At 60.0% G+C, this 13,994-nt stretch overlaps 2 protein-coding genes across 3 annotated transcripts in view; one reads left to right on the plus strand and one right to left on the minus strand.

Annotated features, from left to right (window-relative positions):
* Positions 1–2,223, plus strand: part of ZMAT5 (zinc finger matrin-type 5) — a 22,952-nt gene extending 20,729 nt beyond the window's left edge. For both annotated transcript variants that reach the window (XM_016198585.2, XM_016198586.2), the window contains exon 6: positions 896–2,223. In XM_016198585.2, coding sequence (XP_016054071.1) covers positions 896–1,025 — 130 coding nt within the window. In that variant the 3' untranslated portion in view covers positions 1,026–2,223. The remainder of the gene's footprint in view (positions 1–895) is intronic.
* On the minus strand, positions 1,367–11,484 carry CABP7 (calcium binding protein 7). Its single transcript, XM_087828404.1, has 5 exons — positions 11,376–11,484; positions 4,252–4,395; positions 3,391–3,503; positions 2,937–3,090; positions 1,367–2,731 (listed from the first exon to the last, which is right to left on the minus strand). Exons 1-5 carry the CDS (start codon positions 11,482–11,484, stop codon positions 2,604–2,606), a joined length of 648 nt encoding a protein of 215 aa, XP_087684530.1. The 3' UTR covers positions 1,367–2,603.
* Positions 11,485–13,994: the final 2,510 nt, after the last annotated feature.

A 13,994-nucleotide genomic window follows, 5' to 3' on the forward strand; every position in this document is an offset into this window, starting at 1 on the left:
AAAGCTCCAATCCCATAGGGGAGACCTGAGCCCCCAGTGAGCTCTCAGAGTGCTCCCTGGAGTGGCAGCCTGAGCAGGGTCAAGTCCAGAAGGATTGGAATGTGGAATAGTTGGTAGGGGCAGGTTGCCTCTGCACCTCAGTCAGCTTCCTTAGGACAGGGCAGCCCCAGACTGGGCACCCAGGGTTGGTACTTCAAAGAGGCCCTGGGTTCTCAGGATGTGGTTCCAGGGTTGGTGGACCTTAAGGGGAAGGAGAGTGAGCAGCTTGAGAAATGAGGCTTTAAAAAAAATTTTAGACAGTATTTTGTTTCGGATTTCAAAGGCTTGCATGCTTGTAAAACTTTTCTTGATAAGTATAAGGAAGTTAAAAAACACACCATACCCATAATTGCACCACTCAGAAGGAACCACTCTTAACATTTTGCTGTCTTCAAGGTTTTTTTTATGCATTTATAGATGTTATATATCTTTAAACAAAAATAGTATCATGCTATATACATTATTTTATAAGCTGCTTTTTCTACTACTCACACAGTACATCATGATACCTTTCCTCATCAGTGCATATAAATCTGTCTCAATTTACACAGGCTGCATAGCATTCTCTGCTGTGGACGTGCATATATATTTAACCAATCCCCCACAGGTGGACACTTAGGTTATTTCTGTTTCTTGTACCTCAATCTCTGCCCACACCCCGCTATTTCCTTGGGTTCATTCCTAGAAGTGAGGTTGCTAGCTCAAAGGGTCTACATGTTTTTAGGCTCTGTCTTCCAGAAAGGTCGACCCTCTGCACAGCCAGGGTAGCCGGGAGGGTGAGCTGGGGGAGCACCCCAGCCTTGGCCTGCCTGGGCTGTGCCCCACTCTAATTCTCTACCCTTCTCCTCCTTTCTAGGGCTGAACCCATCAGAGCCACTGTCTTCCAGTACCCAGTGGGCTGGCCACCAGTCCAGGAGCTGCCTCCATCTCTGCGGGCACCCCCCCCTGGGGGCTGGCCCCTGCAGCCCAGCGTCCAGTGGGGCTAGTCCCTCTTCCCACCTGACCCCCACCAGGTCGCTCCCACTTCAGTCACAGTAAAGATAAGGGCTCATACTGGGGATGCTGAGGTCCCTGCCTGCTGTGCCCCACAGAGCCTCTGAAGCTATTAGCTCTGCCTGGCCTGGCCTTGCTGAAGCCCAGGAGTTCCCCCACCAGGTGAAGCCCTGGCCCTGGCTCTGTGCCACTCAGCTTCACCCTCCCTCCCTCATGGGCCATCTTGAGAGCATGGGTGAGAAAACTTCCTGCTGGATGTTTATAAAGAAAGTATGTCACTATGATGATATGGCTACGCTTCCCCCTTGCCGGGTGCCCTCAGCTCCGGGCTCTGGCCCCTGGTCAGAGGATGGGCAGGACTGGAGTGATAGGAGGTCTTCTCCAGGGTGACAGTGCTTGCTGCCCTTCTCCCTTGGGGGCCAGAAGAGGGTGGCCAGTGTGGCTGTTATCACCCATTTGAGAAGTGGCTCCAGATCTGGGGAGAGGAGCTAAAGGACTCGGTCTGCCATTCCCAGTCCCCACATCTGCCCGTGCTGAGCTGGTGCCTGAGCGTGAGATGGCACAACTGGGGCAGGGATGGAAGCTGGGTCTCCAGCCTCTTCAGTGTAGAGAAATGGGGCAAGACAGGCCCTGGGCTTGAAACAGTGGCCTAGGCAAGCTTCCTGGCATGGACATGAGTGCTTCCAAGGCTTCTGCCCTAGAGGAGCCTCTGGCCAGTGGGAAGGTGACAGGCTGATCAGGCAATATGGAGCCTCTAGGCCCCTCTGTTTCCTTCCTCAACTGTACTCCAGTTCTAAATTCTGTGCTGGGGTGGTAGTGGGCAATGTAGCCCTCAGGCTACTGGGCCTCTTGTGGGGTGACTGCAGGGCCACCTCAGTTGCCCCATCCTCCAAAAGCTTCAGCACGTCCTGAAAATCCTATTGATGGGGGAACTGAGGCCAAATCTGGGGACTCTTTGAGCCTTGGGCTCTCTCATCTGTGAAATAGGCTGGTTCTTGGCCCCAGTGGGTATGTGAAGAAGGGCTGGATTTAAGTCTAAGGAAGGTGAGAAGGCCCCTGGCCCTCTCAGCCAATGCCAAGGAGTAGGGCCCAGGAGACCCTTGCCTCATGCCCCCCCACCCCCAAAGAGTCTTTCTGTCCCACCTCCAGCACCCTGCCTATGGCCCAAACCTCAGGGACCAGGGTCCGGCTAGCTGTGTGGCCCTGGGCACAGGGTGCCCCTTCCTGCCTAAGGGGCCACAGCAGCTACTGGGCCCTGTACAAACTCCTCCTTAATTTCCCAGGAGCCCCTGGACAGTGGTGAGAGTTAGTGCTACATACAGGCCAGGGTGGGGCAGGGGCAGGGTACAGGCAGGGCTGGAGGCCGTCCTCAGAGCCACCACCAGGCCCTCCACAGCTGGGCCACGGCTCCATGCAAGGGCGGGTGGGGTGGGGTCGCTGGATGTCCAGGCCCCGATATACACGAAGTGGTGGTGGCTCAGGCAGCGGCTGAGGGAGAGGACTGCAGGCGGTGGTGGGTGTGGAGGGGCCCCCATGCACCACGTGCGCCAGATGAGGTGCCCAGGCGGTGCCTATTTCATGCCGCTGCGCAGCACCTGGTTGGCCGCGATGAGCATGACACTGATGATGAAGGCGATGGCGAAGGCGCAGATCAGACTCTTGCGCACGCATGTCTGGCGAATCTGCTGATTGGAGCAGGCTGTGGCCGCCCACCAGGGAGCATCAAAGAGAGAGGGGACAGCAGAGTGATGGAACCAGGAGCCTTCTGCATTTCTACACAGGGACACGGGACACGAGGCAGGGCAGGCAAGGAGACTCCAGCCCCCCTCTGCAAACCCCTGGTTCCTTCCCTGCTCAAGCAGTTGGCCCGCGGGGGAGGGGGGAGGCAGGGGCCAGTTACTCACTCTCTACATCCACGGGGCACTCCTCAGCCGTGCCCAGGTGGCTCTCTTCCTCCGTCATGATAATGTTCTCGATGTCCTTCATGGACAGGTGCTCACAGAAGGTGTCGTAGAGCAGCCGCTTCAGCTCATCCACAGTCAGCTTCTGCATGTCACACTTGGGTGGGAGGAGACAGTGCTCTGGACACCACAGTCCCCACCCAGCGCCTGCAGCCACACAAGCCAGGGACAGGCCTCCAGATTCTGGGAGGCTGGAAACCACTCTCCATTTCTCAAGTCCTTGACCAACACCAGCCTCCCCCAGGGAGCCCATGACCCTCTGGGAGATAAGATGCCCAGTGGACAGAAGGCTGAAGTGGTCATTCCCCCTTTACAGAATGGGCCTGGCCATTCACTGGTCTCAGTATGGCCCTTCACAGTGTACACAGCCCTGGGTCCCAGCCAGTACACAGCATACCTTCCAGAAGACAGTGTCAAAGTCAGTGCCAAGGAACCTCTCTGGGATCCCCGAGGTGGAGAGCTTGGGTCCCAGGAGGGTCACAAACTCCTCAAAGTCCACTTGGCCATCACCTAGAGTGGTCACAGGTCCAATCAGCAGGGTTAGCCTGCAACTGTCTGACCTCAGGCAGGTCCCCTCCAAGCCTTCTCAATTTTAGGGGCACTTAATGTGCCAAGCTCTAGGTGATGCTGAAGCTAAGTGTGAAGAGGCTCCATTGGCGAGGTGGAGGTGGCGTGCAGAAGGTGTGCCCTGAGCACGTGGGAGACGCTGTTTCACTTGGTACCCTCCATGGCTTCCCAGGGCCCTGCTGCTGTCCCAGGGTAGGTTTGGGGCCTGACATTCCCCCACCACACAGACAGGAAAGGAAGCTCAGGAGGGGGGACCACCTGCCCAGGCCACCACCTTCTCTCTGGGTGGAGTATGGGGCATAGGGGGATGAGAGGAGGGGACTGGGCATTAATGGTCCTTATGAGTTTTTTCATAATAAAATGCCAGGTGGCAAATACAGCTAAATTATTTCTTATTTTGAATGGTGAGACCTGGGGTATTTAGTATATACTTCTTTCTACTTTTCTGTACTTTAAAATTTTCTCAGAATACAGACCAAGATAGGTAGAGTCTCTGACCTCTGGGCATGGTTGGGGCTGTCACACTCTGGCCACGATTCTCCAGGCTAGGAAATGGGGCCAGACCTGGCTATAAACTGCCAGGGGCTTGGGAATGAATGGTAGTGGAGGGCGTGAGAGTCCCCAGTGGCTCATGCCCCAGACCCAAACCCCCCCAGGTGAAGGGTGAGGAATCACACGGGGCAGCGCTCACCGTCCATGTCCAGTCGCTGGATGATAACTTCCAGCTCTACCTCATTGGGCATGTAGCCCAGGGAGCGCATGGCTGTGCCCAGCTCCTGCTTGGAGATGAAGCCATTGCCGTCTCGGTCAAAGACTTTGAAGGCCTCTCGGATCTCTGTGGGGGGGAACAGAGCAGGTTGAGACTTCACTCCTGTTCCTGACACCCTGCTTCCCAGACCACAAGAATCCCCAAATCTGCAGCCCGAGCCTGCAGGTCTGGTCAGACAATTGGCAGGTGGCCCAGGAGTCCGCAATAGCGCTGCTTCTGGGAGCTCAGGGCAGAGCAAGCAGCAGAGAGGTGTGTCCAGGCCCTCAGCAGTGTGAGACCGTCCCCAGGGTCTCAGTCTCAGTGTGCCAGGCTCCCACAGCCTCTCCAGGCATACAACGACCCCGTGTGGCAGGAATCATGGGTCCCATTGTCCGGGGAGGAAGCAAGGCAGCCAGTGGCTTCCCTGCCCACCTCACTCTCCTTTCATCCCCACTCTCCCACTCTCCCTTTCCCCACCCCACCCCACCCCACCCTGCTCAGCTGGTTAACACTGGCCAACAGTCTAATGGCAGGCACGTGAGGCAGCTGTGCTGGCTAACGGCTCAGGGCAGGCTGCCTTGGGAGCCCAAGGTTTGGGGGAGAGGGGAGGCCAGATGGAAGGGCTCCAGGAGGCCCACCCAGCTCAGATGTGGGGGTTGCTCCTTCCACTCCATTATACAGAGGGGTAGACAGGCCTGAGGCCCTGGGTGACTCAGGGGTGGGGAGCAATGCAGCAGGCTGGGAGCCTGAGGATAAGCAACCCAATGGGTGACCTTGGGTGAGCCTCAGACTTGCCCATAGTAAAATGAGTGGTAATGATGTCAGGACAACAGGGTTTTACCAAGGACATCCAGGAACTGTTGAGGGTCCTAACCTTCCCAACTCTACCTCTGTTTCTCTGCCAGCTGTCCTGTCCCTTCATTGTTACCCAGTCCAAGAAGGGCCCTAAGGAGCATTTTCCTTTGGGGGAGAGCAAATCTCATTCCATTCACACCCTCTCTGCTCCAACTCCCTGAAGTCTCCTTGTTCAGTTCACCTGCCAGCCTCCCGGCCTTTGCTTAAGTTATTTCCCTGGGTGGGACTTCAGCAGGCAAAGGTGACCTCAGGTGTGTGTGTGCGCACACACGCATGCACGCGTGCACGCACAGTGTCCATGGGCACATATCGAGTAGAGACAAATGCAATGCCTTCATGCTGCAGACCTCGAAAATGAGGCCTAAAGTCAGTGTGAGGTCAGGGCTATTTCTGGTGAGGCCAGGAGTTAGGCTGGCCTGGGCCTGGCCTTAGGGGTCTGTGAACCCCTAAAACTGATGGTGGGATCCTACACGTGTGGTCACCCCCTGATCCTGCTGGTCCCACTATAGCTCAGAGAGGGTAGTTGCATGTCCCAGGCTACACAGCAAGGTGGCTTGAACCGAGGCCCCAAGCTTCATCAGGTTTTTCCCACCTGGTGTTTGCACCCAAGACCTAGAGGTCAGACTAGCTGACATGCAGGCCAAGACAGAAACGGTGAGCCACACCTGAGTTGCCCCCAGATCCTCTGACTCTGAACCTTTCCCTTACCCATCCCAGGAAGGACCTGATAATCTGCAAGAGAGCAGCTGGGATGGGAGATTTGGGCAAGGTCCAGGGGTTTCTGTGAACTCTGGACTCTGGCAGCTTTAGGCCATCTCCCATCTAGAGGTTTCCTGACCCACTAAGAAGTGGTGATCTCCCCATCCCCAGAGGTATGTGAGCAGAGGCCTGACAGTTATGGAGACTCACCTGGGAGTCTGCTAGAGATGAAGGTACTGGCCATGCAACCAGGCACCCCCTCCGTCTCCTCTTGCCCCATACACACACTTAGGTCTCTGGCTGGCACTGCTGCCTTCCTGACCCAGCCACAGGTTCTGCCCACCTCGGGTGTCCTGGACTGCAGCCCTAGGGGCCCTTTCAGTCCTGTGGGCACCAGGGTTGCTCCAGCTCCAGGCCTCTGAACACGCAGCTCCTTTTGCCTGGAATGCTCTTCCCTCCCATGGTGCGCTCTGATGCACCCCTGGCTCCCAGCATGGATGTGTCATCTCCCTGGTGCCCTCCCTGCCTCGCGGCTGACTCTGGCCATCCTCTGGGCTCCCACTCTTCCCCTCTCCTTGCACTGACTACATTGGATTGTGAACTACAAGTGCCATGAGAGCAGGGACCAGGTCAGTCTTGTTCATGGCTGTGTCCCCATTACCTGGATCAGTGCCTGTCATTAAAGCATAAACGTTTGCTGTATTAATGGCTAACTGGTTTGGGGAACCCACCCATCTGAAGCATACAGAGAAAGGAGCTGAACAGAAGTTCTTGCACCTCCTGGTGTGAGGTCATCACTTAGAGATCTAAGGGTCGGGTTGCAAAACCCTGAACCCCCAGTGGGGCTGCAGTAGGTGCTGCCCCCCTCCCCTGCAATGAGCTGGGGTCCAGACAGTCCCTCCCACCCTGGAAGGGGCTAGGTGTGGCTCCCAGAGCCCAGGGCTGCTGCAATTGGAGGCCCTGACCCCCTTCTGGAAACCCTGAGGAAATGCCCTGGGCTGGGCAGAAGATAGTGGAGGTCAGGCGAATCATGGGGTATGTGGACAGGCGACAGGCCTGGAGGCAACTCATGGGCCCCACAGCCATTTCTCAGGCAGGACCAACCTCCTAAGATCACTAGATAAATTGAAACACTGCCACCTCCATGTCCATGTGTCCCTTCCGCCCGCCCTCCCTGGCCTATCCAGCTCAACACCTCAGGTTTGCCTCTGTACCTTTGTCCACGTTAAGAGCCCTGTCCCAGCCCCAGTGACTCCTAAGGCCAAGTTTAGGGACCACCTTCTCAGCCATAGAGTCAACTCTAAGTCATACAGACTCAGGTTCAAATCCCAGCTCTCCTACATCCTGGCTGAGTGACCTTGGCTGGTGTTTGCTCACCTGTCCAATGGGGCCACGGGGATGACTAAATATGAAAATCAAGCATGTAAGTGCTTGATGGTGCCGGGCTTGGCTCAGAACAGGACATTACAAATCAGAACATCATAGATGGTAGAGCCGGAAGGAGAGGAGGACTGTGTGAGCTCTGGACAGCAAACTGGCCTTCCTGTTGGCTGGTGCCAGGACTTGAAGTCTGGGGGCTTGGACTTGAAGTCTAGCTCTGCCACTCAGCAGCTGAATGACCTGGGCAAAGCAGTTCCCTCTCTGAGCATCAAGTGCTTCATCTGTGAAATGGGAATGTGACTCTGCCCCATCACCGAGGCCTGGATCTGCTGGGGGCTCCCTGAGTGGGGTGGGTGTCACGTCTTCCCTGTTGCTGCTGCTGCCATCAGCATATCCCAGCCGGATGCATTTCCCCGAAAGCCTTGCTCTGTTCCTGACTGCCGCATGAGGCTGGAGAAAACCTGCTGTGCTCCATCTTGGCATGGGGACGCCTGGCCCGGGAAAGGGCTGGCAGAGCCTCCGGGTTTCCAGGCCCACACTGTCCCCCACCTAGTGCCTTCAGCCTGACATCCCCAATCTCTCATGGGCCTGTGGAGCTGTCAGGGCCTGAGTCCCCAAGAGGTTCCAGGGTACATCAACACTCTGTCAGGGAGTCGGAATCCAGAGAGGGGGTGCATAGGCTAGAGGTCACTGTAGGGGTAGAGCAGTGTCTGTCCTCTGCAGCGACTGGCACTCTCCCGAGATATTGGCCCTGCGCCCCATCACTCTGGCCTCCCTGAGTTTCTGGCCCACACAGAGGCAGCCGCTGGGCTTGCGGGAAAGGGGCAGGAATGGGACTCTCCTACTCCCCATTGTCTGAATGTCCCTATTTGGCTACTCTCAATGCAGGCTCCACTGTCCCACTGGATGGGCCAAGTGCCAACCTCAGAACCCTGCCCCAGTGTCTGCCGGTCTGTTTCCTTCCTCTTTCTCTGGCCAGAGAGGACAGGGCTGCAGCCTACAGCTGCCCCATTCCCACCCTCAGGTGCTCAAGTCCGTCGATGCCACTGGGGCCAAGCTCAGTGCTCTTGCAGGTCTGGGGTCTCTGCTATGTGTGTATGTCAGGAAGAAGGTACAGGGAGAATCTGGGAGGGCCTCTCAACGGGGGACAGGTGGTCCCAGGCCAGCTCTGCCTAGGCACATCTACCCTGCCAACTGCCATCCATGGTTCCCCAGGCACAGGGTACCAGTGCCACATGAGGCTGGAGGAAGCCTCCTCCCTTGCCCCTGCACTGCCTGCCCTGTGCCCAGGTGCCTCTGCCAGACAGACCTTCAAGGCCCCTTCTACCCTGCCCCTCCCCCAGCCTGACTTTCTGGCCAGGCCCCCTGCTCACCTGCATCCCTGCCTCTTGAGCCTTCACCGATCTCTCTACACTCCAGACTCTTACCCTGCAGGGCCCCCTCCTTGGCCTTTCCTACTGCTGCGCCTGTCCAGCCCCCACTGTGCAAGTCAGCGCCCCCCCCGGCCCGCACTGAGCACTTCCATTGCATCCTCTGTCACCAGCAGCCCTGGGGAGGGGCAATGCCAACCCCCTTTTACAAATGGAGAAACTGAGGAAAAACAAGCAACCGACTGCCTGAGGTCACTCCATGAGACAAGGGTGCAGAGACTCGAACCCCGTGCTGCCTGGCTAGAAAGCCCTTAACCCTGAGCTCTCCACCTCTCCTCCTGGTTCTCCTCCCCCTCAGACTAGCCACCCCCTGGATTTCTGCGGCAGGCACGCACGAACTGTCTGCAGCATTTCATCCCAAGCTGCCAGGCTCCCTCTTCTCGGCACATGTGGCTCCCCACTATGGGCATCCTCCCAGAAAAGGGCCTGGATGTTACCCAGACTGCCCTGGGGCAGAAGCACTAACGGGCCCTGGGGAGGTGGAGGGGGCAGAGGGGGAATCTGTGCTAGCAACGGTCACCCTGTCTACACAGCCCTGGCACTCAAGGATCATTGGGGCCTGCGGAGACTTGGTCTCCCGGAAGGCAGGCTTTCAGGACGCCTGCGGCCAAGAACGGGGTCAGTCATGGAGGACTTCTTGCCCTCGTCTGTAGCTGCCCATGGGTCGGGAGATGGGCTGGGGCCACCTAGGCATCTGCTTGCTCCACAACCCCTCCCTGCCCACACCAGAGAGGGCCTTGCCCTTCAGATGCCCCCCCGCCCAGTGCCAGGCCCCTCTGCTCCTCAGGGCCCAGCAGAAGAGGACAGGAGAGAAGCAGGGAGGGCGTTTGGTGTGGCTGGTGACTAACGCTCCTGGGCTCCTGCCAGTGTGGCCGCCAGGCAGCCCAAGGGGAGGCGGCGGCCTCCTCACCCCTGCACTGCCTGCTGTGTGTCCCGCTCACCCCTGCATCTTAGGCTCCTCTCAGCTTCTCCCGTTCCTTGGGGTCTTCATTTCAGGGCTGGAAGGTTGGGAGAAGTGGGACTCAGTGATGCCCGAAGCAGGGCTGCCCGGGTCACTGTGGGGTGATGGGAGCAAGAGGAGGGAATGAGGTGGAAGCTGCCTGGCCTGTGGCAGGACAATGTTAACCCCTGCCTCAGGGGCCAGGAGGGAGGAATGGAGGAGAAGGGGACACTGGCAGGAGGTTTGAGGTGGCCCAGGGCAGGAGGAGACAATATTAAGGAAGAGACAGCTTATGCCCCATCCCCTGCCCTCTCGCTCCTCATGCCCCCTCCTTGTCCCAGGCCCTGGATGAGGCTCTGGTTCCTGAGCTTCGGCCCAAACAGCAGGGATTTGAGTTTGGGGGCTCAAGGCCAGAGACCCAGAAGCAGCACACATCATCTGTCCTGCCCGCATCAGACACCAGACCCTGTTTTCATGGCTCTCCTGGCCTCTGGGAGCTTTTGGGGGGACTTGGTGAGGAGCAGGTGGCTCAAAGCCTGTGGGGCAGTTGCCTGCTCCCTCTTGATCTTCCCCTTAAGCCAGTCGGACTCCCCCAAGATCTGGCCCCTCCAAAGCTTGGGGATAAGAGAGGGCCTCTCTCCATGCCTTCCCCTGCGCTCCTACCATCATCCTTGACTGCGCTGGTGTCTTGGCTTCCACCTTCCCCCAGGCCCTGATGCGCCCCAGATCTCAGAGACCCCTGGACCCAAGATACCCAAAAAGAGGCCCAGCCTCCGTGTGATCTCAGCCCCTCCCCCAACACCAGACAAGAAGATCCCAGGGGGCCAAGACTCCCGTCAGCCCAGAGCCCCCCACTCCACTCCATATGGGGCCCCACGAGGCGTCTGGCGAGGGAAAGCCTGAGCACCTGCCCACATCCCAGTAGGGAAAGAGCTCCCAGGCCCTAGGGGTCTCACTGCTCCCCGGAATCCTCCATCCAGAGACCACAGCCCCTGCCCTCTGCTCCACTCTCACCCAGACCGCGGCCTGAAGTCCCCACTCATGTCCAGAGGCAGGGGGACGGGGTAGGGGTGGGGGTGGAGGGGAGGGCAGGTTTGGGTCTCTGCCTCCCTGCCTTTCCTTTTCCAGGCTTCGTTATCACGACCAAGCCGCCGAATCCGGCCACTTGTTGTCGCCGCCACCTCCCCGGCCGCCTCTCCCGAGCTCTGGGCTGGGGGTCCCCGCAGGGCTGTGCGGAAGAAGCTAAGGCCGCAGGAGGGGCTGGGGGCAGCCCCGCAGTCAGCGAGCAGGGCAGCCGCCCTCTCCCCTTCGCCGGCTGCCCGAGCAGATTGGATTTTAAAAGCTACACGAGTGGAATGTCAATGCGAGTGCGGAGCCGCGGGCCGGCGCCGCGGAGGGGTCGGGGCGCGGGCGCTCGGCGGGCCGGCCAGGGGCGCAGCCCGGACCCTACCCCAACCTGTCGCGTTGTCGCACCGTCACCGCGGACTGCGCGGGCCCGTGACCCCGCTGCGGGACCCAGCAAGTTTCCGCAGCGCTGGGGACCACGCGGGCAGGGGCCGCGCCGCCCCTCCGCCTTGGCGACCCTCAGCGCGGCGCCCAGGGGTGCGAGCCGGCCCGGCCTCCACGCGCAGCTGCCCGCCGGCGCTCCCACCCGGCAGCAGGCACCGGCGGGCAGCCCCGCGCCCCCCGCGCCCCTAGCTCGCGCTTCACCTGGGCGCACAGGTAGGAGGGCCCGCGGGCGGGGGTCCCCGCGGGGTACTCACCCTCCAGCTCATCCTCGGGGATGTCCACGGGGCGCTGCTCCGACAGCAGGTTGGGCACGGTGTAGATGCCCCGGTACATCAACGCCGCCGTCACCGGGTGGAACGGCATTTTGGAGGCTCCGCGCCCGCCCGCCCGCCGCCGCAAACTTTGAGGTCGGGGCTCATGGGCCGGCGGCGGCCCGGGGGGCGGCGGGAGCGGCGGGGCGCGCGGCTGTGGCGGGCGGCTCGGCGGAGGCAGCAACGACCGGGCGAGCGGACCCGTCCGGGCGCCTAGAGCCCCCGCGCCCCAGGCCGCGGGTCCATGCCGCCCCCTCCCTCGTTGGGCTCCCGGCCGGGGCCTCGCAGGGGCGGCGGGGGCGGCGCCACGCGGGCCTCTCCGCTCGGACGGCCGCGCGCTGCGCCTGCCGCGCCCGCTCCTCGGCACCCCGCGCTCCGCGCCGCTCGCCTCCCGCTCGCCGCCGGCCGCGCGGCCCCCGGCCCGCCGCTCAGGCTCCGCCGCCTCCCCGGCGCGCTCGCTCGTTCGCCCGGAGCCCGCTGGCTGCGCTCCCGCCTCCCCCGCCCCCGCCGCCCGCCCCTCCGCGCCGCCCGCCCCCTCCCGCGCGGGCCCCTGCGGGGCCGCCCCGAGCCCGCCGGGGGTTCCTGCTCCCCTTACCCCGGGTTCCCCTTTCTCGCTGCGGAGGATCCCTCGCCCCCACCGCAGTCCCTAGGACCCCGGCGGGGTGGGGCCCTTTCTTCCTGCCCCTTGGCTCGCCCCCAAACCGTTGGAACTGAGAGCAGGGAGCTGAGGTGCAGAGACCTGGCAGTGAGGTGAGGCGGGCTCCAGGCGGCCGTGTCCTCGAGGGGAATCACACAGTGTGGGTGCCCGGAGAGGCGCTGAGGCAGGGAAACTGAGGCTGAGAGACAAGGGCGTTGAGCAAGGTCATGAAGCAGGGGCAATAGGCAGGAGCCGGGCCGGGTCTGGGCCAGGCTCCCCTGCCCTGTGGCTGAGGCTTCCTAGCGGACACCCCGCCCCCCCAACCCACCCACCAGTAGAGCCTCGGTCCTTGGCTCCTTCCCAAGCCTCCACCCCTCAGCCTGCAGAGGAGGAGGCAGGGTCTGTCTCATGGCCCCGGGGATACTGAGGGACAGAGAAGTGGCTGGGTGTCTGCAGGGACTGGGGTAAGGACCTGTCAGTTCACATGGCTGCAGGTTAGACCTAAGGCGTGTGCAGGGCATGTGTGCACCTCAGGATGAGGTGGCAGGTGTTCAGGGGAACAGCATGTGTGTGCATATATCTTTTATCCACAAGGGTGCTTACAAGTGTTTGCAAGTCCACATGCAGATGGACGTGGGTCAGGAGTGTTTGGACACCTGTATGTGCCAGGGTTGTGAGCTGGCAGGGGAAGGGAGGACAGGAGCTGGTTGGCAGAAGCCTGGGTGGGTGGGGGGGCAGGGCGCAGACCTTGGGCTGGAAGTGGCATGGGCATGTGTGCACAGATGTGAGTATATATTTAGGGGGGAGGGAATGACCCTCTGGCTTTGCTGTGGCCCCAGCTGTGGGCCCTGCCCCTGGAGGCTCCATCGGAACCACCTCCCTGCCCCCTTTGGTCCAATCAGCCAATGGCCCCAGCGGGAAAGCAGATTGTCACAGCCCTGCCTGAACCTGCCCTTCCCAAGTTGATTACATTTTTCTGCTTGTTTCTGCTTTTGTCGCTGATTAATCACAGCCCTGTTTTAGGGCCTGGGGAGAGGGGGCTCAGGGAGAGATGCCAGCCCTGGCTGAGCTAAGCTGGGCTAGACCTGGACCCCAGCACTTCTTTGGCACGACCCTGGAGGGGACTCCCAACAGCATCTGAAACCCGCAGAGAAGTCAGGAAGGACCCCAGCTATTTGTCTGTCTCCCCAGCCTCTGTGGGCTAGTCGGGTGCCCATTAGGAACTGTGCCTGGGGAAATAGAGGCCCCAGGAAAGCCCGCACCTGAAGCCCCCCTCATCCAGCTGTTCCCTTGTCTGACATCCCACCACTGGAGCTGAGTGCTTTGAGCTCCCTCAGGTCTTCTGGTGGAGCAGGGGAGCGGAGATATAAGAATTCAGAACTCAGAGCCGGACACACCTGAGGCTCCTGCATCTACCACCTCTTTGCTGCGGGAACATAGTCCTTTCCCTTAACCTCCTAGGGCCTCAGTTTCCTACTTGTGAAGTGAAGGTGGCAATGATACCTCCCAGGCAGTGGTGGGGATGAAGCGATATGACATATGAGAGGTGCCTGACAGTACCTCCCTGTACCTCTTGGGAATTTCCTATTAGCATGAAAATCCCCCCGAGAAATATGAATTAATAATAATTATAGCTGCCACATATTGATTGAGAGTGTGAGCTGCTGCAGCTCACTCCTGTGGCATTTACTGAGGGGCCAGGCTGCACCAGCCCAGGCCAGCCGGTTCTAAATCAGGTCCCCCGCACCAAGGGAGGGTGGGCTGGAGCCTGCCGAGGGGCTGGTGGGAAACCCAGATCCTGGTGACTCCCTGAGGGGCTGCTGCAGAGCGTGTTAGTACTCGCCTGATGGAGGGGCATCTTCTGCTATGTCTCCTGCTGCTCCCAGCCTTGCTGCCCAGGTGGAGAATTTTCAAATGATGGTGCG

This window comes from Miniopterus natalensis, chromosome 20, assembly GCF_054644295.1.
Source record: "Miniopterus natalensis isolate mMinNat1 chromosome 20, mMinNat1.hap1, whole genome shotgun sequence".
NCBI classification, from domain to species: domain Eukaryota; kingdom Metazoa; phylum Chordata; class Mammalia; order Chiroptera; family Miniopteridae; genus Miniopterus; species Miniopterus natalensis.